The sequence below is a fragment of the Amaranthus tricolor genome, chromosome 12 (genome assembly GCF_026212465.1).
Source record: "Amaranthus tricolor cultivar Red isolate AtriRed21 chromosome 12, ASM2621246v1, whole genome shotgun sequence".
NCBI lineage: Eukaryota > Viridiplantae > Streptophyta > Magnoliopsida > Caryophyllales > Amaranthaceae > Amaranthus > Amaranthus tricolor.
In genome coordinates, this window is record NC_080058.1 from 6,921,478 (window position 1) to 6,949,010 (window position 27,533).

The 27,533-nt window shown below is 35.0% G+C and overlaps 2 protein-coding genes and 1 pseudogene across 2 annotated transcripts; 2 read left to right on the forward strand and 1 right to left on the reverse strand.

Annotated features, from left to right (window-relative positions):
* Positions 1-1,774: 1,774 nt before the first annotated feature.
* On the forward strand, positions 1,775-16,879 carry LOC130828422 (suppressor of mec-8 and unc-52 protein homolog 2). Its single transcript, XM_057694403.1, has 11 exons — positions 1,775-1,984; positions 6,092-6,229; positions 6,313-6,362; positions 6,734-6,848; positions 7,906-7,954; positions 8,064-8,153; positions 12,200-12,268; positions 12,494-12,617; positions 14,971-15,326; positions 15,762-16,157; positions 16,389-16,879. Exons 1-11 carry the CDS (start codon positions 1,902-1,904, stop codon positions 16,659-16,661), a joined length of 1,743 nt encoding a protein of 580 aa, XP_057550386.1. The 5' UTR covers positions 1,775-1,901; the 3' UTR covers positions 16,662-16,879.
* Positions 16,880-17,912: 1,033 nt separating this feature from the next.
* LOC130828483 (uncharacterized) lies at positions 17,913-19,354 on the reverse strand (annotated as a pseudogene).
* A 670-nt stretch (positions 19,355-20,024) lies between these two features.
* LOC130828423 (cell division cycle 5-like protein) lies at positions 20,025-27,244 on the forward strand. The gene is made up of 4 exons (XM_057694404.1): positions 20,025-20,492; positions 21,331-23,031; positions 24,274-24,555; positions 26,019-27,244. Exons 1-4 carry the CDS (start codon positions 20,316-20,318, stop codon positions 26,775-26,777), a joined length of 2,919 nt encoding a protein of 972 aa, XP_057550387.1. The 5' UTR covers positions 20,025-20,315; the 3' UTR covers positions 26,778-27,244.
* The last annotated feature ends 289 nt before the right edge of the window (positions 27,245-27,533 follow it).

Consider the following 27,533-nt stretch of genomic DNA (forward strand, 5'->3'; position numbering starts at 1 on the left):
GCTTCGATATCTCATAGTAGGCAAAATAAAAAATTGTAAAAATTTTTTATTAAAATTATTTGTATCAAGACGAATCTAATAAGATCTCACATGAATATATTTTTTATTGAATATATACTTTAAAATTAAATTTAGATTTTTCTCTTATAAAGTGAAAAAATTTTAAGTGGACATACAAAAAGGAACGGATGGAGTACTATATTTAGAGTTTGGCTATTGTAAATATCTTATTTATTTCAATTTAGTTTTAACAATTGTTTTGAGTCACATATTTAAGAAGCTTGTTTTCTTGTACGGGAAATTCTATAAAACTAATTTAGCCGAGTAGAATTGAATTGAATTTATAAACTATAATTAGCTAAATTTGCCGAGGGACTCTTTTGGCCGCACTTTACTTTATGAGTATGAGTTTTTGTCGCCCTTTTCTCCCTAAACCCTGTTTATAGTTTTTTTCTATAAGCGAGAAGTATTGGATTGGATGATGACGATGAATTAGCTAAATTTGAATGAATCGGATTGTCTAACTATATACATCAAATAATTTGAAAAATTCTAATAATTTCAAATTTTGTATCAAATTCTTTCATTGTGTGATACTTTTATATAAGGAACTCAAAGAGATGTCTGTCACAATTATTGTTTCAAATAACACAAAAGCTCGACAGCGATGGTCTCATATATTAAAAACGTTTATGTGGGCCGATTTAAAAGCCAAAAACTAAAAACTAAAAGTGGCCAAAAATCCAAAGATTAAAGAATAAAAATTTAATTTTTACCTTAAAGGTATAAATTCTGACATTAAAGTGATTAATTTCAACTTGAAGTAATTTCTAAATAGATCAATAAAAAATTTTTAAAAATTTTGTTTTGACCTAAAAGTGATCAATTTCTACTTACCAGTTTATATCTTAAATGGATCAATTATATTAAAGTCTTTAATTTTCGATGTTAAAGTTATCAATTCAGACCTTGAAGTGATCACTGACCAATTAAATGATTAGCTATAATTTATAAAAAAAATTAATTTTAACCTTAAAAATATTAACTATAATCTTAAATTAATCAATTATATTGATCACATATTAAAAAAAATTATAATTGAATCGATTAGCTAGATTGTACTAATAAATCACAACTTTTTAAGGGCCAACATGTCCATGATCGAAAACCCAAAACCCAGGGGCCAGGACCCGAGACCCAAAACTCAAAGTAATGAAGGGGATATTAGGGTTTTTAAAACTCTCGTCCTTTACCATTCCATCCTTTCTCAGCCTTTGTTCCACTCTATTTGCCGAAATGTTACCGAAAATTTGAAAAAAAAAGATGTTTTAACGACTTAATTTTAAAAATAAGCTTTGTGAAAACTTTATTCTTAAAATAAGCGTCTTTACATCTCAACCTAGACTTGGTGAAAATCGCTGTTACTAACAGCGACTTAAAAAAAAAAAGTAAAGCCTCAAGTCGCTATTACTAACATTGAGGTTAACTGGTCAACTTCTTAATCTCGTAGGTTGGAATGAGGAAGTAACCGAGAACTGTAAACTTAAAACGCATTAAGTCGCTGTTAGTAACTGTGACTTCAAAAAAAAATTTTATTTTTTATTTAATTTTTTTAGTTCGCTGTTAGTAACAAACGACATTCACCTAAGTTGGGATATACGGACGTTTATTTTGAGAATAAAATTTTCACCAAGCTTATTTTTTAAATTAAATTGTTAAAACATCTTATTTTATTCGGATTTTCTAACGTCACCAAGGTATCATTTACTTTCACCATCAATTCTCTTTTTTTTTCCTTTCATCTACAGTTTTAATTAATTCTTAAATTTGGATTCTGTCGAATGGATTTGTTCAATTTATGCAGGAAAGGGTAAGTTTTTTGGAAAAAGGAGGCAGCAAAAATGGTTGACAAAACAAAGAGAAGAAAGGAAGAAGTTGTTACTAGGGAGTACAACATTAATCTCCACAAACGTCTTCATGGATGGTGCGTTCTTTTATTTTTGTCGACGTTTTTTAACTGGATTTTGGTTTTATAGGGTTTTTGGATGATTAAATTATGTGGCAAATTGGGTATTCTTCAGATTGTGTTTTAAGTTTTTGGAAATTGTATGGGTTTTATTTTATCATTTTGTTTTAAATTGAGTATCTTTGTTATATATGATTATGCTATTATCGATCTGATCTGCTAGCTTCTGGTTGAAAATAGTTGAAATGTAAAAGAGTTTGATTCCGTGTTTAGAATGTAGTGTATGTAATGATGTTACTGATTTGTGATGTGGGTTGTTTATGCCTTTGATTAACAGTGTTTTAGATGTTGCTTAGAGTGTCTGGTTTTGTAAAGAACTCTTTTCATGAAATTGGTTTTACCATTAATCAATATTGTATCAAATTCCTGATACCATTGTTACCCAAAACTACATTCGGTTCAGTATAGTTTACAAGACACGAACGAGAAACACAACTTAGATTGAATTTGGAAGGTCTGCTTAACCGGGCCAACACCTTGAGCAATTTTCCCTCATTTCGTGGCGATTCGGGAAGGATGTTCCAAGATCACGGACTTGTGGAATATGGCGACACCCCACGTCTCATGTTTCTCTATGCCTGATACATGTTGAAAGTTTTCTTTTTTGTGTTTTGTAAACATTGCTGTTTTTTTTCCCCAAAATTGTGTTTGAGCTGTGAATGTATGTGACATGGATTTTGTTTTTGTTTTTTATTTCGTTGGGTCTGCTGTAATGATTTGTTATTAGCACAGTTTCTACATTCTGGCTTTGCTTATGGATGATTTGTTAATGTTGGCTATTTGTTCTAGATGATGTGCTATGATAGATTCTTTTTAAGTGTTGGTTGATTATGGGGAAAAAATGTACGTATGGTTGTATTCTTGAGGGAAAAATGTTAGTTCAAATGGTTGTTTTCTTTAGTATTAGTTTGATGAAAGGTGTTTTTGTGTCAAGTTATTAACTATGAAGGGAAAATGTGGAATTGATGTGATTTGTGCACTCTATTTATCTAGGCTTGGCTAGTCCGTTTGGGTTTTTTTAGTTAAATGATATTGATGAACTAGATTTTTTATGAATTATTGCAAAAAACTTGATAAAGATGAATCTAAGTGTTTTTACATTGAAAATGTCTCAACATTAAAGACAAATAAATATTACGTCTTAAACCTTCAAAATTTATAGAATTAATCGATTTAACGTTTCAACTTTACGATCCAATTCTAAGAACTGCTTTCGATTCAAATCAAAATCACGATTTTAGCAACCATAGTTGAGCATTCAAATTTTTTAACAAGCAAAGGCTCCAACAATTTTACAATTAGAAAGAGCACCAATTAGAGAGAGCACCAAGAACCTCTATGATTTAAGAACCAAATACAGTGTTATGAACAAGTCATTAAAGAAAACCCAGCAAAAACACATAACTTGTTTTACAAATCCAAATGACTGAAAATAGGAATTCATACAAATGCATGTCATGAAATGGGGCAAGGATAACTCTATAGTATAAATCCATATATAAAACAAGAACAAGGCATATTATATGATGTGAAGGAACTATGTCTACAAGACCATAAAACGTTAGACAAATATGAATGGAAAATAAGGATCATTGCGAACAATTCATGTGCTAATTTGATTTGGTTCATGTAGCTTACCCCATCTTCTAAGAACAAGTTTTTGTATTGTTGCTCTTGTAGGTCATTTTATCTTTCAGAAGTGTTATTTTAATAGCTTTATTCCTAAAACAAAAATAGTCAAAAACTTCCATCTAACCAATTCCACTTTGCATTTGAATTGATCTACTCATCTTCATACCCGGTTCTTCTTGAAAACTAAATGTTATACTACGTCCCACGCTATCCCCACAAATGTCTTGAATTTGTTTTCAATTGTTAGGACAATAAACTATGGTCTGTAATGTTATTTTAATTTTTTTTTTTTGCAATATACATACCAATTAACACATAAACAAAACCCCAACTTATATCTTATATTCAAAGAGGTTCTGGTCATGTGCAACATTATTGGGCAAGGGTTTTGAAAACTGATACATAAATAACTCCAAGTATATTAAAAGACAATTACAACGAGTGGTAGAAGGTTTTAATACGAAATAATAGGTCATGGGCTCAATACCCATCAAGAAATTTTAAAAGCACAGAGGGTACTAGAAATATTCGCCAATTTTTTCTCCACCATGCTGTTAATGCAAGTGTAAAAACTCTTAACAATGACGTTGAATTCGATCATATAATCGAACATGCTTTATCATTTACTTTGGAGAAGGATGGAGATGTGTCGAGTTATGGTGACTTGATGTTTGGAACAATTCATGAGGTGCTTAATGTTGGGCAAATCGAAGAGGGAAGATGGGCAACGATGAAGAAGAAAGCGGTAAGCATAATTCGGCTTGCCATTGCACCCGAAATAAAGTATCATTACTTGAAAGAGACTAATCCCGCTGAGTTGTTGGAATTATTACAAACGAAGTATGCTTTCAAATCCCTAGCAAACAATCTTTGCTTGAGGTGGGAGCTGTATGTCATGTATTAACTCATGAAAGATGAAGATACAACAATACAAGACCACATAAACACATTCCACAAGTTGGTGTGCCAATTGATGAATGGTGGATGAAAATTTGATAGATGAAGATCAAGCCTTACTCCTTTTGGCTTCACTTCCCAAGAACTATAGAAATATAGTTCAAAAATTGCTCGTTGGTAGGAATTTTATCATTCTTGATCAAGTATTGGAGGTGTTAAGAAGGAATAATAGGTTCATGGTGAGAAGATAGGGGGAAGAAAAAAGAATTAGGGATGGCTTGTATAGTGAGAGTTCTAATAGAGAGAGAACCAAGGAGAAGGGATACCAAGAAAGGGAAAAGTCTCAAGAGAGGGATGATCTTAATGATAAAGAGTGTTATTATTGTAAGATTAAGCGGCACATACAAATGATGTGTAAAAGGATGAAAGCTGACCTTAAGAGAATGAGAAGCTTAAGGGATGGAGGGAGAACAAAAAGTGAGAATAGCGGGAATGTCGCTCTAAACCTTGTGGGTAATGATGATGAGGACTATGATAGGGCTCTTTTAGTTAATGGGGAGTAGTTTATTGTAAGGAATAGGTAATTGACTCTGAATGCTCATTCCACATATGTTGTGAGAGAAAAATTTTCTAAGCTTAGTATGTGTGATGAAGGACTTGTTACTTTACCGAATAATGAGAGGATGAAAGTAGAAGGCATTAGAGAGGTGATTATAAAGACACATGGAGGTGTCAAGAGAAGACTTGGTGATGTGAGGTATGTACCTAAGTTTGAGAGGAACTTTATTTCATTGGGTAGATTAGAGGCTAAGGGATGTGCTTTCAAAGCAAGTAGAAGGACTTTAAAAGTCATTAGAGAGAATCTTGTACTCATGAAAGGTAAACGGAGTGAGAGCAACTTGTATGAGTTACAAGTTAGTAGTAGTAGCCTAGGCCGCAAACTTGATGATGGTGTTGTGTGTGAGTCAATAAAGAAAGTGACATTTGAGGATAGGGAGAGTATTGGACTTGTGGGGGAGATTGTTAATATAAGTGTCAAAACACTTAACAATGATGTTGAATTTTAAGTGCATTACAAAAATTATGAGGTCTTAATAACAATATAAGACTAACAACCTTTTTATGTTAACATAGATAGAGTCACAATAATATAACTTTATGTGGAAAAAATCGGAAGGTGAAGTTTTAATCAAAATCAAAATAATACACATCAAAATCATAACAAAAATTCCATACACATCAAAATCATAACAAAAATCCAAAAAATGATTGATAATGACGATTTTAAGCGATTCTAACGATTTTGCTTGCTATTTTACCTATAAACAATTTTAACCCCGATTCAACTCAATGGGAGCAGTCAGGATCGTAGAATCTTCTACGATTAGAATCATGATTTTAACAACCTTGTGCTCAACGCTACATTGATAAGCCTTTGTTTTTAGTGCAAAATGATGATATACAAAATTTATTGATTATATGAAAAGATTGCTTACATGGGTGGTGTCATGGTGACTTGTGCTCCATATCTTGTAGGGAGGAGAAGCCAGAGGAACCAGAACAACCAAAATATCGTGACCGTGCAAAGGAACGGAGAGAAGACCAGAATCCTGATTATGAGCCTACTGATCTGGGATTTCATGCTGTTGCTCCTCCTGGAAATGTTGATCTCAAGTGAGGCCTTGTATCTAGTTTTCAATAGAGCTTTTGGAAGATATTTGGATGATCAAGCTTACAACTGCTGTTTTGTATTGCAGGTCTGCTGATTCGCACAAGTTAGCTATTGAGCGGAGCAAGTACCTTGGAGGTTTGTCTAGTTTTTACTATATTGAACTGTTTGAAATATATTTGGGTGTGCATATATTACAATAATATGTAATCTATGAATATTTATTATGTGACATGTGTTTGGATGTTGCAAACAGATTAAGATTAAGTTTGTTATGGATTACTCATCTTAAGACTACTTTTGTAATCGACTAAATGGTTCCTGTTTTTTTTTTTTTTTTTTAAAAAAAACTTCTATCTTGTGCGTTGCCTTACCGACTTACGTTTCTTTTCTCATTGGCATTTTTGGAGTTCCTTGTATTCAAAAATTTATCGAAGTTTGGTGTATCTAAAGAAGCTGCTCTCTTTACCTTTATACTGTTGCTCATTTTGATTTATTATGTCCTGTAGGTGATGTGGAGCACACTCACTTGGTGAAGGGTTTGGATTATGCTTTACTTCACAAAGTAAGAAGTGAGATGGACAAAAAACCAGAAACAGAAGAAGATACTGATGGAAAACAAAGGTGAATTTTTTTTTTTATTTCTTTTTTATGGCTTATTGTGTGTAATGTATTAATCGTATATGTACATGAATAAATTTGATTAGCCACTTCAAAGGTTTTTTGTACATGTTTTTAAACACTCTGAGTCTTGGTTCATTGTTGTTGGAATTATCAAGCTATTTCAACCTTGAAAAATTTTACACTTTCCTGAACAGTTTGTGTTAGGAGAAGAGGTGGTGTCAACTCCCAATTCATATACTTTGTTTGCTTTGTTCGCTTATCTATCTGTAAATATGTTACATGGACACGAGTTTAAATATCGATAATGTTGCTGACCTAAGTATCCATCTCCGAAACAACACATGGTTTTTAGCTTAAAATATAGTGTTGGCGTTTGCACCCATGTGACCATGTCCAAGTATTGAATTTAGACACGGGTACGTGAGGTAAAATGAAGACATGTAACAATATGTATACTCCTATTAGAGACTTATTTGCAATCACCTTAGGATTTGGTGTTTTTTCATATTTTGATAATATATTTGTACAGCTTTTGAAAATACCCTGTATTCTCTAAGACAAGGTGTTTTGCTTCTTTCTCCAATCTCTTTCTATCTCCTATTTATAAATTAATTTTCCTATATTCTCCAGTCTCTTCTTCCTCCTTTATTTTTTGGTCAAAGACACGATCTAAGGTAATTGCTAACTATGCTCTTAGTGTCGCACCATTAGAACATATAGCTATAAATATAGTGATTCAATGATGTGAAGCATGACGCAATTCTATTAAGAGTTAAAGTCAAACAAACTGTACTAGGAGACTATCTATTGCAACCATAGACGATGTGGATAATTCTGAGTGAAGTTCTTAGTTGTGTCTGATTGCTGTCACATGCAACCTTGACAAAATGGAAAGATGAATCTTCAAGTAATTTATTGCTCATACTTGATAGACAAAATGCTTGTTCCATTAACTCTCAAGTCAACTACACAATTACGTTGTGTTGTCTTGTTGGAGCCTTTAAATTTCATGCATTTTTCCTATTTCTCCCTAAGAATACCTCTTTTTGTTTTCCAGATCAGCTAAGGATGACCAGCCTGTATCATTTCGAACAACTACTGCAAAGGTTTTATAAGCATTTAAATGGTTGATGTTGTAGGACTAGTTTATTACTATGTCTAATCACATCAAATGTGACTATCAGCATAATACTTTTTTTTCTTAAATCCTTTCAGTCTGTATACCAATGGTTGGTCAAGCCTCAAAGTGTTATCAAAACAAACGAGATGTTTCTTCCTGGACGAATGTCATATATTTTTGACATGGTAAGTTGTTGAAGCAAGTGTTTTTGAAATCTTATTAATTTATTGGAAATGAATAAGATTTTGCTCTCTATCAGTTTTTCTTCTTAACTCATGTCTGACTGTAACAATGGGATCTGCTGCTGCTGATGTTTGTTGATTAATCATGTTTTCATAAGGTGTGGGTTCTTTTCAAGTTTCAAACATTTTATCTTGTTTTTGTTTACTTCTCCAGAAAAGTTCTTTCCTTAGTTCCTATTATGACAGATTTTTACTTTGTTTTTTTTTTATTTTTTTTTTATTTGAGCAAGGGTGGGGGTGGGTGTGGGTTTATGTGGAAGGGGAAGGCTCTAATTATCAAATAATTTTTTTCTGATGAAAACATTTATATAGGACCATCAGTCCATCATATTTGATATAGCTATCTGTCAAGCTCTTCACGACTTAAAAACTAAAAGCACACATCCCTTGTGCATAGCATATACCCCCTTTGTTCTGCTTTCATTGCGACACTTCTCATTTACATGCTTCTTAGGAATAATGAATAAGTCAGAATAAATAAAGCACAATGGGAATTTTTGGACCCTACCGAACCCGATCTCAATATTAATATATGTTTTACCTAAAGAAACCCAAACCCAACCAAAATTTGAAATGATTCAACTCCTTTTTCATATTAATCATACATATCGTGTTTAACATTTTTTGATACATCTTGGAAGTAAACCTAAACTAACCTAAAATCAAACTCTACCATTACCCTTTGATGTGGAGTTTCACTCACACTTAGCCTTGCCTTCCAAGTTACCCATGGCATACGAATATGCCATAATCGTGTTCGTATGACACGACCTAGATAAAAAACACAAAGTACGGGTGAGACTTGAGAGTGAAAAATGGATACATCTTCAAAGGGGAATGTATGTTAGGGTTTTGAAAATCCTAGCTAGATTTAAAAATTAAGCAACAAGTCAAGAATACTGGGTGTAGCGAAGATGAAGTGTAAGATGCATATAGTTGGAGGGGAAAAAGGGGATGTACAAAGGAGGAGAATGAGAAAGGGAATGCATTGAGGAGGATCGAGGGAGAGAGGTGGGGAAAAAGGAAATAAAAAGGGTGCTAAGAGTAGGGTTTGGTTTCAGTTCGTTGTTAAAGAAAAATTCAAATTAAACCAAATTAAATTCAAATTTTACATTTCACGTTCAATTCCAAACCAAAATTTGTCAAAATCAAACCAATTGAATCGAAATTATCCATAGTACACTAAATTACACCGACTGAATTTTACTAAAACAAACAAAAAGATCATTTAAATAACTATGTGAATTTCAAACAAAATAAAAAATACATTGATAATTGAACAAATTAAAATACAAGAAAATGACATAATCTCAGATTTCATTATGTTCAATTCTCATGTTTTGAAATCCCAAACAAAATGAAGTTAGACTTCCGATAACCATCTCCATTTTCTAATTATAAAGCTTCACTAATTTTTTTCCTTATATTAATTTGGTGCTCTAATGGTGGTTGGTGCTCTTCCTTTACTATTACTACTAAGACTACATCTCACTTATCGAAGTCAAACTGAAGTACTCTACTTCATTTAAAATCATTGCATATTGTGTTTTTTCGGTTTAATTTCATCAAAATCGAAGTCAAAACTGAAATCTAAATTATTAAATTTTTTTTCAAACGAATGCAAACAAAATAAAAAATATGATCAAACCAAATCATCAATTCAATTTGGTTTGGTTGGATTATGGATTTTGATCAAATAACGTACTCCCCAAGCAAAGAGGTGGAGAAAGATAAAATGGGTGCAAAGAGGAGGAGAGGGAGAAAAAGGATGCAAAGAGAAAAAGAAAAAGAATGAGGAGGCCAAAACGAGGAAAGAAAGAGAGAGGATCAAAAGAGTGAGATAAGGAAAAGTGTGAGGAGGATAGAGAGAAAGGGGATGCAAAAAGGAGGGAGAAAGAAAGAGGATGTTAATGTAGCAAGAAGCTCTGGAGGATAAAATGAAAATGGATCGATACAGAGAGCTAAGGGAATGAAAGACAAAAGCGTTTTCTTTATTTGTTACTTTATATTAGACAACTCATTAATTAGTTATAAAAAAAATTTCTTTTCTTTCCTTTGCCCTTATATTTAGCTTGTATTTTTACTTCCAATTTCTATGTCTATTCTAGTTTTAGTAGAGTTTTGTTTATAGCCATAAAAAGATACTTTTTAATCTTTATTATTTTAGGAAACTCTAAAAAATTTTATTTAAATTTTTTTAATTTATGTGTTATTTATTATTAGTTCAAATTTGAGTTTTGGACCATTTTCTAACAAGTCCCCTAGTCCTTAAATTAGAACTTGACAAGTCCGGCACTCAGATTCTTTTCCTGAGTCTAACACTCATGTCCGAGTCTAACATCACATGATTGCTAATTCTAATAAGAATTGGTGAAGAAAAAAATTTTCTTTCTTCTTCTCTCTTCTCTCTCCTTTTTTTTTTCTCAAAAAACCCTAGCCTCCATTGTTAATTTTTTGGTTACCATAAATCTTATGGTTGATGGTAAGGCTCCAATCTCTTTATTTTTTCTTTTTCTGTTTTTCGTTACAAATAAAATCCATTCTTTCTATATTATAGAGTTGTTCTATCCATTTATTTGATTCGATCTACCCTTATATTGGGTTTTAAAATCTCTTATGGTGAGAGTTTAGAGTCTTGTCATCAATTCGATAATAAATAGGTATATGGCGTCATCGCGAGTGTCAGTTCAATTAATACAATCAATAGTATCACAATTATCTCATTTTCATAGCAGCATCAGATTTAAAGACCCCTTAGTGGAGGTTGTATCAAACACCAGTGTGTTAGATTTCCTTTATAATCATATTGACTTGTTTTATATAGAATTTTTTTGATTAAAATTGTAATTTATTTGATCGATTATTATTCTGTTGTAGATGTCGTATGACATTTTTATCAATGAATTATTAGGTTTCGTTCAAAAATAAAAAAAAGAATTGGTCTGTGTAGGCCCCAAGTCCAACTATACAATACTACAACAACCAACTATATGGGGTCAACTGCCCCAAGTCCAAATATGTAGTAAAAAAAATAGAGCGAAAAGACTTTTTACAAGTGAATTACAAAGCTCTTATATCGCATCAAGCAATAAATGAGCCCTTTGGTGATCATAATGAGAAATTCTAAATTCTACCATCTTTAAGCTTTATAATGTAGCCAATTTACCATAGGATAGAGTGGAATGTCCATGAATAACAGTGCAAAACCCTTACTCCCTAGAAATTGAATAAACTTCAATGTGTAGATAATACCTAAGATTTTTTCAATTTTTTTTTGTCTCGATGATGATATATAGTTTTTCCATTTTCACATCATGATGGACTGTAGTAAATTGATTCATTAAATCATGTGCACTTCTTATTTAAGTGAAGTTGTCCATTATGTTTCTGGGGTCAATTGGAATCAAACTCTTTGTTTTTACAGCAATAAGATTTCCTAGATTTAATTCTCAAATCCGCTTAAGTGAAAGCCACTTAATGACATTTGGGTACTATAATGTGGTTTTAATGTTAACCTCAAAATGATAGAAAAGATCAAAAAATAATCTGATGTATCAAGAAAAATGATTAAAAAGCTTTTCATTTGTAGCTTATTACATGAATTCCGATTTTGATCTTTAATGATCGAGTTTTATTGATAAATTGTTCATTCAAACTCCAATGTGCTACTGCTCAAGCTTCTCCGTAAGCCAATAATAAATTTTCCGCTATGAGATGTGCCGGTAGGTGCACAAAATAGCTCATAGTCGATAAGGGGTCATTTTTCAAGGTACTGAGTATAACTTCTTTAATGATTTTAACCTTTGTAAGTCTTGTATCTCCACAATGCTATCTTTTTTTGAATTTAGTTAAGGGTATTGTCATGTTTTGGGGATCTAGTGAGCATATTTAGTATGTGTAGAATTACTTCTGCCTAGATTGAAGTGTGTTACTGTTGCCTGGTTGTTTTGAATAGCATGTACTGAAAGTTAGTTCTCATTGCTTGGCAGGAAAATGTCTATTCCCATGACATCCCAACTACATTGCATAGAAGTAAAGCTGATTGCCCAATACCCGAGGTTGGTAATTTTTCTAATTCTTATTTATGTGACATAAGATGGCTCATCAAATCATGAGCACTTCTTATGTGAATTTGCACATGATGTTTGCTAGGGTAAGGTTGCGTACATACGACTCTCACAAACCCTATCCTAGGTAGGAGCCACTTAATGGCATTGAGGTAATGGAAAAAATATTCATATTTGAGTATAAGCTTCATCTCATTTTGATTACTGCTTGTGTAGGAAATGGTTACTGTAAATGTTGATGGTTCCGTGCTGGACCGGATTGCAAAAATTATGTCTTACCTCCGTTTAGGATCATCTGGAAAGGTTCTCAAGAAAAAGAAAAAAGAAAAGGAAGTCAAAGGTATAATGCCTGCATCCTTTTCTCCTCAGAAGGATTTCTAAAATCTAATTCAATAATGACGTGCCAAATTTAAAATTGCCTCGTGACTCTTGTGAGTAGTGGATGTTGTAGTGTTCACATCTGTTTCCATCTCTTCAAAAATTTACTTATCCTGAGAAAGCTGCAAACTCACACTTGAGGTCATGATCTCAATGCTCATTTGTTTTCAAATTTCATTAGGTGTCTATTCGAGGGGCTTTACCTATGTGTACTTGGGGATATTTCTTCGATGAAGGACATATTAAATAGCTTGACCATTACTGAAGTCTTAGTTGTTTAATATCCAAGCAATAGTTCCCAAATGTTAGTCTTCATCATTGACTGGTAAATATTTTTTTGTGTGCCGTACTACCTATCCCTCTAGTGGCTTTATTCTACACTAGGTGGCTGTGTCGTGCTTCTTGCCATGTCTTGAATCTTGATCCCCCGCATAACACATTTGATCTTGAAGTTCGCAGAAGAGAAGACATGACTGAGACAATTTAGTTAACTAATGATGAGAACAATTCGAAAAGTAGCTCAATAAAAATCTGTTTTTTATTTTTTTATTTTTACTTAAGTTGTAATTTGAACAAACAATCATAATTAAAAATTGTGGCTTTTTTCGTTAATAAGTCGTGCACAACTTGGTGTTAGATTCATTTAAGCTTAAAAACATCTCATGTAAATTGTTTGAGCTTGTTTCGGATTGTTTAAAACTTTGTCTAAAACTCTGAAAGATGTGGTGTTTTTGAAGAGATTAATTATGTTGGAAAAAATATGCAATGCTTTTTTTTATGCTGAGTTGTAGACAATCGTGTTGATAGAAGATTAAATACACAAAAAAATATGAAAGTTATAATTGACTAGGATTTACAAATTTGTAATACGTGTGAACAAAAAGCTCGTTTAATTTAACTTGAGCTCCATTAAAATTTACTAAAGCTTGAGATCAAATTTTGAACGAACTTGAACGTATTAAAATGTAAAGGGGCCGAGTTCAAACATGGAATGCTCTAGTGTGCTCGACTTGATCTCTAATTTGGTTAATTCTTGATAAGCCTTACTCAAATGCGGTTATACTCGGTTCAATTGGCTTGTTGACGCCCTTGTAGTTAATTATTTCAAAATATGTGTCCGTGATTCTTAAATATATTATGCTGTGGTATGCCTGAAATGTTATTGTAGTTCAAATTCTATAGTTTTGCTAATGTTCTTCAAGCTAATAAAATTTAGTATTATCAATCTAGATCAAATCTATAGGATAGTAGAGAGACCTGAAAAACTTGGATTTGAGTGACTTGTATATCCATACAACACCAAACTGACAATGATCAGTTTAAATCCTTTCGATCAGGGCCGGGAGATTAGGGAGTCCAGACTCCAGATGTATGTATTATCTCTCCTAACAGAAATGTTGACGAGGCAATGCCATATCTACATGTGTTTCTTAAATTTGTTTCTCACTACTTTTCGGTCCCAGAAATAATATTTCATAGTTCTTCGAATAGTGAAACTGTGATTTGTGAATAACTTGATAGAAAGTTTCTTCAGATATTTAATGTATTCATAAGTCTGTATTTGTCATTTGGAGACCCGTTTGTCAACTGTTAGTGGTGTTGCTTGTAGGATATGAGTTAAATAGTTAGTTCCAAGAGTGTCCCTATTCGTTTCAACATAGTAACAACTAACAAGAGACTCAATGGACATTTATATCTACCTGAGCTTGCTGCCACTTTCTTCTTTTTATCAAGAGGGTTCATATATTCTCTGGGATCTTGATGACAATGGGTACTTCATTGTGATTGTGATTATGAACTTGAAGGCTTTGTATCCCTTGTGAAGGCAGTTTAATCATGGGTGTCAGGATTGTCGGACACTCAAAGAACTTAGAGGATGGTGGTTAACTTTTTCTGAGTCATCTGAGGTCACCGAATAGAAGACCAGAAGCAATTCCCCCCTTCTCTTAGGGCGTAGGTTGCAAATTTCTATCTAATTAAAATTCAGCTGATATATGGTTGAATTATGCTTAATCTGCTTGATATAATATACTCACATTGAAGAAATGTGCTAGAGAAGGACGTGAGGTCTTAAACATGGCTAGCTGTTAATTCTTCACATTCCAAAAGCCGCTACGGCGCTATCCGTTGCGGAAAAGTGTATTAGTATTTAGTAGGGGGATCGTGGGTTATCTTTTTTATGATGTACTAAACAGCTTTGTATAGCTGACGTGTATGAATCTTGCATCTTCATTTAGCTTGTGCTGTCTTGGAAGCTCTTTGTCAACATAATCTGTTTTCCTGTTTTCTGTCTCTTGCTCTATGCCGTTATACAGGAAAGCTGACTACTGTTATCAATGAGTATGATGACCTTGAGAAACCATCAAAACCTGATAGCCTATCAACAAAGAACCACAATGTGGGAAATTTTGCCCCACCACCCCCACCTCTGAAAAAGAATACTCTGGAATCAAGAGATAAGCAAGGTCCTGCAGTTGCTCGAGTTGAAGAGGACGACATCTTTATTGGTGACGGTGTAGATTATGAAGTCCCAAGCAAAGACATGAGTCAAAGTCCCATTTCCGAAGACATGGAAGAGTCGCCTAGGAATAAGGATGGACCTTCCTATTTCAACGAACCTGTTTATGGTCCAGTGCCACCTTCTAATCCTTCTCAAGATTGGAACCAGGCTGTAAGTTCATTGGTTATGGTCGTTCGACTTGGACTTGCGATATTGGTTTCATGATTTCTGCTTGCGTTTCAGGGTCCTGGTCAAGTGTGGACCCCACTGTTACATGAAACTTAAATTTTGGGTTTGGATCAAGATCCAGACCTAGGTCTACAAGGTCGGATCTAGATTTGTGACCAGACCCTAAAAAATATAAATTTCATAAGTGGATATTAAGGGTCTAAAATTAGACCCTTAAGGTCTAAGGTTCAAGGATCTATTGAAAATAATAATTAAATATAGATTTTTAAAAAGAGGGTCTAAGGGTAGGGTTCGGCTCGGTCCAAAAGTAGACCTTGACCCTTAAAATAGGGGTAGGGTCCAACAGGGTCTTGGACCCTTGCCCATCTCTAAATTTGTGAGATTCTGATGCTTTTCATGTTATGTGGTTCGTTTCAGAATGTCTATGATGCTGCTTTACAAACTCAAGCTCTAGGTGGGGCATATCATGGGGAGTGGCAGGACTACCAATATTCTGATCAGTTAGCATATCACGATCAGTATGCTGATCAGTATCTCCAACAGATGCATGCTTATGACATGCAGGCAAATGAAAATGTCCTTCAAGATCCTAGTATCATGACTCAAGAAGAGAAGGACCGAGGATTGGGGTCAGTGTTTAAGCGGGATGATCAAAGACTTCAACAATTGAGGGAGAAAGATGCTCGGGAAAAGGATCCCAACTTCATATCTGAAAGTTATTCTGAATGTTACCCTGGTTATCAAGAGTACAATCATGAGATCGTAGACAGTGATGACGAAGGCGACTTATCAAAAATGGATATGGGCAGTCGTGTAAGCGCTCTTTCGTTTTTCTCATTCCTTTCTGCCTATGTAGCATACTATTAACATGTCTTCTGTATGGAGTAATATGTGTTTATTTCAGATTTGCTATCATCTCTAGAGCTTTGTTGTCATGATCTTGAACAAATCACAGCTTAGTTTCCCTGCTGCCTGATCATGAAGTATTTTCCTATGGCAGCATTGTGATAGCTATGCTTATTATTATGTTCAATTGCTTGATAGGCCAAAGGTCGACTTCATCGTTGGGATTTTGAGACGGAGGAGGAGTGGGCCCAGTACAACGAGCAAAAGGAAGCAATGCCGAAAGCTGCTTTTCAGTTTGGTGTAAAGATGCAAGATGGGCGAAAAACACGGAAGAACAAGGACCAAAAGCTCAACAATGATCTTCACAAGATTAACAAGATCATTGCTCGGAAAAAAGGGGAGAAGGGAGAGAATCCTGATAGTTCAACTTTTGATGATGCACAGCCTGCAGGAAAAAAGCTTCGCGTATGAAGTTAGCAGCTATTCATTTCTGTTATCGATTGCTGTTATATGAATTTTTCATGTAGGATCGTTCTTGTAGGATTATGAAGCATACTAGTATCTATATAAAATGTATTTTATCTTAAACTTTGTGCACTTTTTGACTTATACTTGTGCTTTTCTCAAGCTTTTACAATTTAGATTGTGAATTTGTGATAGCAATAATATCATTATCATCGTATTCAGTATATTGTGTCTATAGAAATTATGAACAGTGTCTGTGGAGGAAAGAAAAATGACAACCCATATCCATAAAGAGGATGCAGTCAAAGAGTTTTTCGGCTCCAGAAAAATTCTCAGAAAAAAAATTCCTGTATGAGCAATAATATATTGTTGGAAAATGAACTGTTAAGCATCCGCTTTAAAATTATGCTTTTTAAGAGCCGGATTTAGTATCGGCAAACACGAGTATTACAAAGAAAGGAACCAAAATAGTGAAAGTTGAGCATTTCTCACTTTAATTATTTTTGTTTTGGAACTGTTGTAAGAGATTGTCTCTTTGAAAGATGACCCTTTTATGAGCAGTTTATTTTTGTAGTTGGGTCAAAAGGCTCGACCTAAATTCATTTATTTTGGGTTAGGTTAAGATCGGATTAACTTTTGACAGAACTATACAATACTCATTTAGTTATTTACTTTTTTATCCCTTTAAATTTACACTATAAGACTCAAATTTATGAGAAACAAAGAATAATGTTTAACTCGACATTTGAAATGCACAAATTCTTGTGAGAGACCATCTCTAGTAGGGCCGAATCATTATATACTTTTTAAAATATTATAAGTAGGCATTAAGAATGATGTAAGTAAACATTTAAGATATTAAAAGTAGGCATTAAGAATACAGTAAATATCATCATCATCATCATCCTACCCAATGTATCCCACTCATAAAAAAACTATGGACGGGGTCTAGGGAGGGAAGGATGGCAGCAACTCATACCCATAAAGGAGAGCGCGGCCAAAGGAGTCCCCGGCTCGAGAAAGATAGGAGACGTAGCTACACGGGAAAGATAAAAAAAATAAAAAAATAAATTAAAAAAGATAAAAAAATAAAAATGCATATAAATAAGATAAATAAGTAGAACCAACTACAAAAAGAGAACAAAAACTAATAATAAAAGAAACGAGAGAAGCAAGATGACAAGAACACCAGAAGGTAATCTAAGAGGACAATCAATAGTCTAAAACATGGATATAGCGCCTCCAACTACCCCTATCCCTAGTTAGGCCCTCAGAGAGGTTTAACTCATGTAAGTCAACTTTTATTTGCTCATCCCAGGTTCTCCTGGGTCTTCCTCGACCCCTCTTACCCTCTACTATAATGCTTTCTACCCTTCTCACAGGGGCTATGAAAGTATTTCTCTGCACATGTCCAAACCACCTTAATCTATTTTCGCGCATTTTTCCAGAAATAGGGGCTACCCCTAGTTTGTCCCTAAGCTCTTAGTTTCTAATACGATCCATCAACGTGTGCCCACACATCCACCTCAACATACGTATTTTTGTAACTTCCATCTTATGTTCAAAAATCTTCTTTACAAGCCAACATTCGCTCCCATATAATAGGGCAGGTCTGATTGTCGCCCAGTAAAAATTTCCTTTTAACTTGCTTGGGACTTTCCTATCACATAGCAGCGTGGTGGCTGCTCACCACTTGAGCCAACCCGCTTGTATATGATGATTTACATCTCCGTCAATCTCCCCATCCCTTTGAATGATCGATCCCAAATACTTGTACTTGGTCGTACTTTTAATAACTGCTTCATCAATGGACACCTCTGGTTCTCCTACCTGTGATGTCCCACTAAATTCACAACGCAAATACTCGATCTTTGTACGACTAATGCATAACCATTTACCTTCTAAAGCTTCCCTTCACTCATCCAATTTATTAATAACCTCCTCTCTAGTTTCTGCTACCAACACTATGTCGTCAGCGAATAGCATGCACCACGGTACCGTCTCCTAAATAGATTTAGAAATCTCATCCATAATGACAATAAAAATGAAAGGGCTTAGTGCCGATCCCTAGTGTAGTCCCACTTTAACCAGAAAAAGGCTCTGTTATCCCCACCGGTGTTTAAATGTTAGTCGAAACTCTGTCATACATGTCCCGTATAGCCTCAATGTACACTGAAAAATACCTCTAGCCTTGAGGCTATTCCAGATGACATGACATGTCGGTATGCTATCATACGCTTTCTCCAAGTCAATGAACACCATATGCAGATCCTTCTTTCGCTCCCTATATTTCTCCATTAGTCTCCTCAAAACATGAATTGCCTCAATGGTTGACCTTCTTGGCATAAAACCAAATTGGTTCTCTCTAATCACTATTTCCTGTTTAATTCTTTCCTCTATCACTCTTTCTCACAATTTCATTGTGTGGCTTAGAAGTTTGATACCTCTATAATTGCTGCATACTTGCGTATCGCCTTTGTTCTTAAATAGAGGTACTACTGTGCTATTCCTCCATTATTCTGGCATCTTATGTGTCCTCAAAATAATATTAAAGAGGTTAGTCAGCCAACGAATGCCTTCTTCTCCTAAACCCCTCCATACCTTAATCGGGATGTTATCTGGTCCGACTGCCTTTGTTCTCCCCATCTTTTTGAGAGCTTATCGTACTTTTCCTGTGGTAATATCACTTGTTGACCCATATTCCAGTGGTCTTTCGACGTCAAAAAATTGATTATCCGCTTCCTTTAGCCCCCTAGACTCACTCTCTTTTCAATCCTATCCTTCTCTTCCGTGCATGCCATAAGGATACAGTAAATAAATATTAAGAATAATTTAAGTAGACATTAAAAATACGGTAAGTATGCATTAATCTTTAATAGGCTGGGCTTGAAATATTAAAGTTGACAAATGGTGAAATTTTGAAATCAATAAGTGAAAAAATAAAAAAAATTTAACAAAATAATTTAAGTTTCAAACTTATTCCAAAAGCAAGCGTGAAGTTTCAAAACCTGAAGTTTGAGGCTATTCGCAGTTGCAGCTCAAAAAAGACAAAACAACAGTTTGCTGTTACTAACAGCGAACAACTAAAGTGTTAGGTCAAAACAGGACACTGTAGCTGTTCGCTGTTAATAATAGCGAACAACTGTTTTGTCTTTTTTGACCAGTGAACAGCCACAAATCTCATATTTAGAAATTTTACACTTACTTTTGAAATAAATTTGAAACTTAGATTATTTTGTTAATTTTTTTTATTTTTTCACCTATTGATTCAAATTTTTACAAATGGTGTCATAACTCCTTAATGGGCTTTAACAAAACACAGTAATTCTTGTCAAAACAGGCCATTAGTGTCCCAAAAAATATTGGGTCCATTTGTAATAGAGAAAAAAAATCTGAAACTACAGTCTTACAACTTACAAGCTTGCTCTTTCCTTTCCTCTTCTCCGTAATCTTTCATATATCTACCTCTTAACCCGCCATTGCCGTCAATTTTCAAGCTTGTAAACCCTAATTTTCTTGGGGTTCACTCTAAATTGCTACAATAAGTGAGAAATAAGAAGGAAGAAAAGAATCACTGCTTAGATACCAACCGAATTTTGTTATCCATAACAAATACCCTAAAAACACATTTAGTTTGCGTTTTAACAAAAGGGATTAAAGATGAGGATTATGATAAAAGGAGGTGTTTGGAAGAACACCGAAGATGAAATTCTTAAAGCTGCTGTTATGAAATATGGAAAAAATCAATGGGCTCGTATATCTTCTCTCCTTGTTCGTAAATCTGCTAAACAGTGTAAAGCTCGTTGGTATGAATGGCTTGATCCTTCAATTAAAAAGGTATTACTTTAGATTTCTTTATCTTTCTACGTTTTTAGTTTTTAGGATTAGGATTAGGATGTTTTATTCTTATTTCCGTCAATTAAATGAACTGCAAGACTTAGTATAACAGATATTCATTTACAAATTGATAACAAGACGCATGAATAGTGAAAATTCATTTTTTTAGCGGTTTTGCATCAATGGTTAGCTATTTGTGTCTTGTTACCAACTTGCAATTCCATGTTTTACTAAATGTTGAATTAATAATGTGTTAAATTATTGTGTTGGTGATTTATATTGTTTCAGTCTTGATTTTTGTTTGATAAATTTGACTGACAGTAGCTGATTGATGAGAAAATGGAAGTTGATCCAATTAGACGTTTAGACATAGATTCATGGTTGAGTTGCTTACTTGCTTCTTTGGGAGAAAGTTCATTTTCTGGAAATAGGGGTATGGAGTTTATCTTCCCCCCTCATTTTGTTTTTGAAAATTGAATTACTTGCTGACTATAGGCTTTGGAAAGTATTTGAGACGATTGAATATGTCTATCTGATCCAAGTGTGTTACCTCTTGCCGTTGTATCACTTGCGTATAGCTGACCCTAGGCTTGGGCATTGTTGTTATTGTTGTTGGGGTTGATTGCTGTTGTATTATGGTTGCATGTTTATTAAGCTGAAAGGATGAATAGTCTGTCATGCTTGGCTACTAACTCCATTGGATAAGTGTGATGATTTTGGAATATTACTGCTCTTACTAGTAGTTCCGTTTTTTGTCAGCTTTCTTCTCTTGGTGTTTTGACTTTTATTATGAAGTCTTACGAGTGATGCTGATTATGGATCTCCCTGAAATTTGTAGACAGAATGGACTAGAGATGAAGATGAAAGGTTGCTTCATGTTGCGAAACTTATGCCAACTCAATGGAGGACTATAGCACCAATTGTTGGTCGTACTCCTTCTCAATGTCTTGAGCGTTATGAGAAACTTCTTGATGCAGCTTGTACCAAGGATGAAAATTATGAGCCAGGGGATGATCCACGCAAGTTGCGTCCTGGAGAAATTGATCCCAATCCAGAATCCAAGCCTGCGCGGCCAGATCCTGTTGATATGGATGAAGATGAGAAAGAAATGCTCTCTGAAGCGCGTGCTCGTCTAGCCAACACAAGAGGTAAAAAGGCTAAAAGAAAAGCTAGGGAGAAGCAGCTTGAAGAGGCTAGGAGGCTTGCTTCATTGCAGAAAAGAAGAGAGCTTAAGGCAGCTGGTATAGACGTCAGACAAAGAAAGAGGAAACGGAAGGGAATTGATTATAATGCTGAGATACCCTTTGAGAAAAGGCCTCCACCTGGGTTTTATGATGTTGCTGATGAAGATAGGCCTGTTGAGCAGCCTCAATTTCCCACGACAATTGGTGAACTTGAAGGAGAAAGAAGGGCGGATATTGAAGCCCGTCTACGGAAACAAGATATTGCAAAGAATAAGATAGCTCAAAGGCAAGATGCTCCGGCAGCAATAATGCAAGCCAACAAGCTTAATGATCCTGAGACAGTTAGGAAGAGGTCGAAGCTGATGCTTCCTCCTCCACAGATTTCTGACCAGGAGCTAGAGGAAATTGCACGAATGGGTTATGCTAGTGATCTTTTAGCAGGAAACCAGGAACTTTCTGAAGGCAGTGGTGCCACCCATGCTCTTATTGGAAATAATTATCAGACACCTCGACCAGGGATGACGCCCATGCGCACACCCCAGAGAACCCCTGCTGGAAAGGGGGATGCTATTATGATGGAAGCTGAAAATTTGGCTAGACTGAGGGAATCTCAAACTCCATTGCTTGGAGGACACAACCCTGAGTTGCATCCTTCTGATTTTTCTGGTGTCACTCCAAAGAAAAGGGATATTCAAACTCCTAATCCCATGCTTACTCCCTTAGCAACTCCGGGAGGTGCAGGACTTACTCCAAAGGTTGGTATGACTCCTTCCAGGGATGGTTCTTTTAGCATGACACCCAGAGGAACCCCTCTCAGGGATGAGCTTCACATAAATGAAGAGTTGGATACTCATGATAGTGCGAAACTTGAACTTAGAAGACAAGCTGACCTGAAAAGGAATCTGCGTATGGGTCTAAGCAGTCTTCCAGGGCCCAAAAATGAGTATGAAGTAGTTGTTCGTCCAGCTCCAGATGATACTGAAGAATCAGAGGAGAAAATTGAGGAAGACATGTCTGACAGGTTAGCTCGTGAGAGGGCTGAAGAAGAAGCAAGGCTGCAGGCATTGCTCAAAAAGAGATCAAAAGTCCTGCAAAGGGAGCTTCCTCGTCCTCCAGCTGCTTCTGTTGATCTGATTAGGCATTCATTAATGAGAGCTGATGAAGATAAGAGCTCGTTTGTCCCTCCTACTGACATTGAGCAGGCAGATGAAATGGTAAGAAAGGAGTTATTGAGCTTGCTTGAGCATGATAATGCCAAGTATCCACTTACAGAGAAAGAGAAAAAGAAAGGGTCCAAACGCAGTGCTAATGCAGTACCTGTGATTGAGGATTTTGAAGAAGATGAACTAAAAAATGTATGTTTCTTACTTGTTTTATTTTAAACTTCATTTCTTTGAATTGGTTTTATATTAAACTTCTTAGGGCTGCTTTGAATTTGTTAATTTTCTCTTTTGTGTTTTAATTTTTTCTAATCATCAAGGAACTCGATTCGGAAAAAGCATCAAGGTTCAGGAGAAACTACTCGGCCTTGATCTTAGCTGTGAAATAGATGAAGCAATCGAAGTGGAAACTATTTTAGTTACTTGCCATTTCCACTTTGATTGCTTTATTTATGTTTGGCGAAGTACCCAAGCCAATTAGTTTCATTTTCTACTGTCTTGATGTTTTTTCAGCCAAGTTCCTAATTAATATTCCTTCGTCCTATTTAATTTGCTACCATTTCCCTTCTTGGCTGTCCTAATGATTTGCTAATTTTATATTTTTAACTATATCTACTCAATCTTTCTCTTCATCTCATTCTCACATTTTTTATGAACTTGAAGTCTTGAACTTGTACTTTTTGTCTTTATTCACTAACCGATCAAAATAAAAAAACAAATATTATTAGTTTCAAGTGATTGTAATACCATCTCTTTAATGTAAAAAGTTCGACAATGTAATCCGAATTGGAGAAATGAGACTTTTAACCTATCAGTTATCACCACTTGAAGTAAATCTAATGTAGGTTGAAAAGGAATATTGGGGATATGCTTCAAAAAAACTTATGTTATTAGATATATTGAAGATTTTCTTTATACATCCCTGTGGGTAGTTAAACCTTAAGTTTTGAAACACTGAGGTGCTATAAGGTTTGAAATATTATCTAATCCATATTGTCCTTTTTGGTCTATCATTCAAATTAATTATCAGTTCTAACCTACTCTATGTTTTGAGGTTAAGGGTTGACATTGTTGCTGTCAAAACTTTCTTAGTTATGTACAATTGTGCTAGCTGTGTAAATTCATTGCTGTAACTATTAATTTAAAGTGTTGCAGTAATCTGGACTTCTGCATGCTTTGTGTGATTTGTTTTATGAATTGGAAATAGGGTACTGCATTCAAGTAAATCACTGTAAAATATGTATATCCCTCCGTTTTCTCTCTGGTGCATGTTTTTAATTTTAATGCTCCATCCCGGAATATGTTCAGACAAACAGGATTTTGTTAGGTGAATCTGCATGCTGCAAAATATTGCTTAGGCCTCCACGTTTAAGTGTTTTGTGAAGTTATCTATTATGTATAATTCTATTCTGACATCTGCTTGAATCATATTATCAGGCTGCATCTTTTATTGAAGAGGAGGCTCAGTATCTACGTGTGGCAATGGGACATCAGGACGTGACTATTGATGATTTCATTGAGGCGCACAAGACTTCCTTAAATGATTTGATGTACTTTCCCTCTCGTAACGCTTATGGTCTATCAAGTGTGGCTGGAACTGTAGAGAAAATTGCTGCCCTACAAAATGAATTTGAGAATGTTAAGAGGAAGATGGATGATGATAGCAAAAAGGCACAACGACTTGAAAAGAAAATTGATGTTCTTACACATGGTTACAAGGTAATGTTTGTTCTGATGGAATGAGTTTATTATTTTTGTGTTCTCAATTAATTGTTTTAGGGTGTTTAATTGTATCTCGGGGGGTAGGAGGAAAACTGAGTAGAGTCAGTATAGACTAGAGAGCTACTGTTGTCCTTTTTTGAGTGCGAATAAGTTGTTTTTAGCAACTTCAAAATTTTCCTCTCAAACTTCATGCATCATATATCCACACACAGCACATTATTGAGCCATGTCCCACGAGTTAGACTAAGCTTAAAAGTAGCTCAATATCATGAACCGTGACAGTGATTTTCTCAATACAGTGCACATACCAAACAAAATTGATGACCTTAGCTTTAAAAGTGCGAATCTCCCTAAGGCACAAAGTTGTCCCCAAAGCCTAAGCTCTTGGTGTGATAGACGAAAGTGCTATCCTTTGGGTTTGATGTGCCTCAAAATTCAGAAAAACATAATTGTAAACCCCGTCAAGATAGCCCAGATAATACTCATAAGAAAAATAGAAATCAAGAAGAGAAATTAAGGAGAAGAGAAGAGAGAACATAGTGCTCGCATCAATGCTTTCTTCTGTGGCTAAGACAAAAAGGCACTGTACGGCTCCCTAAGGAGCTCCTCCAGGCTCTATAAGCAGCTCGCCTAACCCTATCAAGGTGTCTAGCTGATCACCCGACCAAGGGACTCTTAGGTGAGCCTTTGGAAACTGAAGCTTTCTTAACAGTAATAATGTTCAAGAAATAGCTCTGTTTCACATCAAGAGTCTTGGCAGATTACCTTATACAATTTTACGAGTATTTGGTGAACTTGTTATTTTAGAATACTGACATTTTTACTGGCGATCTCACACGCATTGATTTATTTTTTGTTCATGTAGTTGATCCCATAGCCACTCTAAGTCTAAAATTTAAGGGCTATGGCATTAGAATAAAGATTGTACTACAGGGTTAAATGGGATAAAATCCTATATTTGAATGTTTTATTTCCAGGTACATGTTTTTAGTTGCTCATCTAGACCACTTCTAAAGGGTTGTCCTGTACGATACGGGTCAAATGCTATGAAGTAGGGAGATAGACACTAGAAGATATTTGTGCCTGATATGTGAAGTGGAAAATGTCGGTTTATGTGACAAATATCTTGGAGTATTAATGTGGATGACTTGATGTGTGCTCGCGTTGGAAGAAAATGTTCGTAAAATTTTTTGTTTTCTTTTGTTGCGTAAAGTTTGTGTCTGTAGAATTTAGAAAGACAAAAGATATCCAGAATAAGATGGTATAGCATTTAAGCTTGTACATTTTTCATGTTTTGTTTTTTCTCAATGCACATGATGGCTAATTTGTACAGAATGATCTATTAGTCTGTCAGAGTCGGCAACCTTGCTTATGCGTGAGAGCATTTGTTACATAGAAAAGAAAAGGTTTGAATATTTTATTGTGATTTTTGATACTATTTTGTTTTTTCTCTTATTCAGATGCGGGCTGAAAAACTGAAGACACAAACTGAGCTTATTTTCAAACAAATGAACACATCTGGGACTGAATTGGATTGCTTCCTAGCTTTGCAGAGACAGGAAAAATTGGCAGCTTCTTTCAGGATCAAGGGTCTCTGGGAAGAAGTCCAGAAACAGAAGGAGCTGGAGAAAACTTTGCAGAAACGTTACGGAGATCTTGTTACTGAACTAGAGAGGGTACAGCAGCTCATAAATCATCACCGTATACAAGTTCAAAAATTGGAAGAAATGGAAGCAAAGAAGCTTGCGGAAGAGCTAGCTGAGAAAGAAGCTAATGAGGCTGCTCCGCCAAGTTCTGAAATTCTTGACCCTGCAAGTGCCGTGGAAGTAGATGTATCTGACAATTTAAAGCCTCATCAGGATGGGGATGGTACCGAAATGGTAAATGGAGCGAATTCTGAAAATGACATGAATATAGACGGTGATGCGACTTCAGCTGCGAATACTCGTCCGGATTCTGAAATAGTCAGGGATCAGCATGTGGATGGCACTAAAGTTTCCGATAGTCTTTCAGAGAATACAGATAATGTCCAGGCTGTTGAAAATAATGGTTTTGTCGAAGGGGAGTCTCATTCTACAAGCAAAATGGACAACCAGGGAGTAGACAAGGAACCCGACAGCAAGATCAACACGGAAGAAGCGAATCAATCTACAACAGAGGGAACCTCGGAAGATTCTTTAGATAAGACGAACAATGGCGGTAGTGATTTTCAAGCGTGAGTCTGGCATAACTAGCAGTTACAAGCCATTGTCACATGTCGGAAACCATTGCACATTAAAGAGGGTGCAACATACGTTGAAAGATGTGGAATGATAGGTTTCATGAGGCCATCTGAAGTTTCTTGGGTCCACATTCTTGATTGCGCGGTGTTTTTTCGTGTAAGCTGGATGATAAATCGTGAAGCTTGCTTTTAGTTCCATACTTCCATCACATGTCTTTGGTATGTTTCCTGTTCACATACTGTCAGAACTAGAACTCTGAAATACATTGAACTTGTGCACTTGTATTCAATCTTTACGGTTCTGACTATGCCCAACGAAGATAGAACTCAACTTATTCAGAAACTAAAATTCGGTTTTTGTAGGTTCGAAGTTATGTACTGTTGTAGTTTGTACTTTGTACGTTCGATCTGTGATTTATGTAGACATTTTAACATCTGATGGGAATATAGTCGTTGGTTCTGTTATTCAAGAAGCCTCAAGTATCCAAAGAAATAGGTTATATCTTATGTTGTAAATGTGCCCAAATATGTTAAAAGACTTCTAATTTTTGTAAAAATAGAGAAATTGTGAACTAGTTTGGGAATTGCACATAAACTACTAGCTTTCAACTAAAAATATCAAATAATAGACCTATTAAATTTTACTCGACTCGAAATTAAACCTGATCGAAAATTAGTGGGTAATATTCGGAAATTTTGACCTATGACCCAAACATGACTGGTCTAAAAAAATTGAGTCAAATCAACTGTTTTG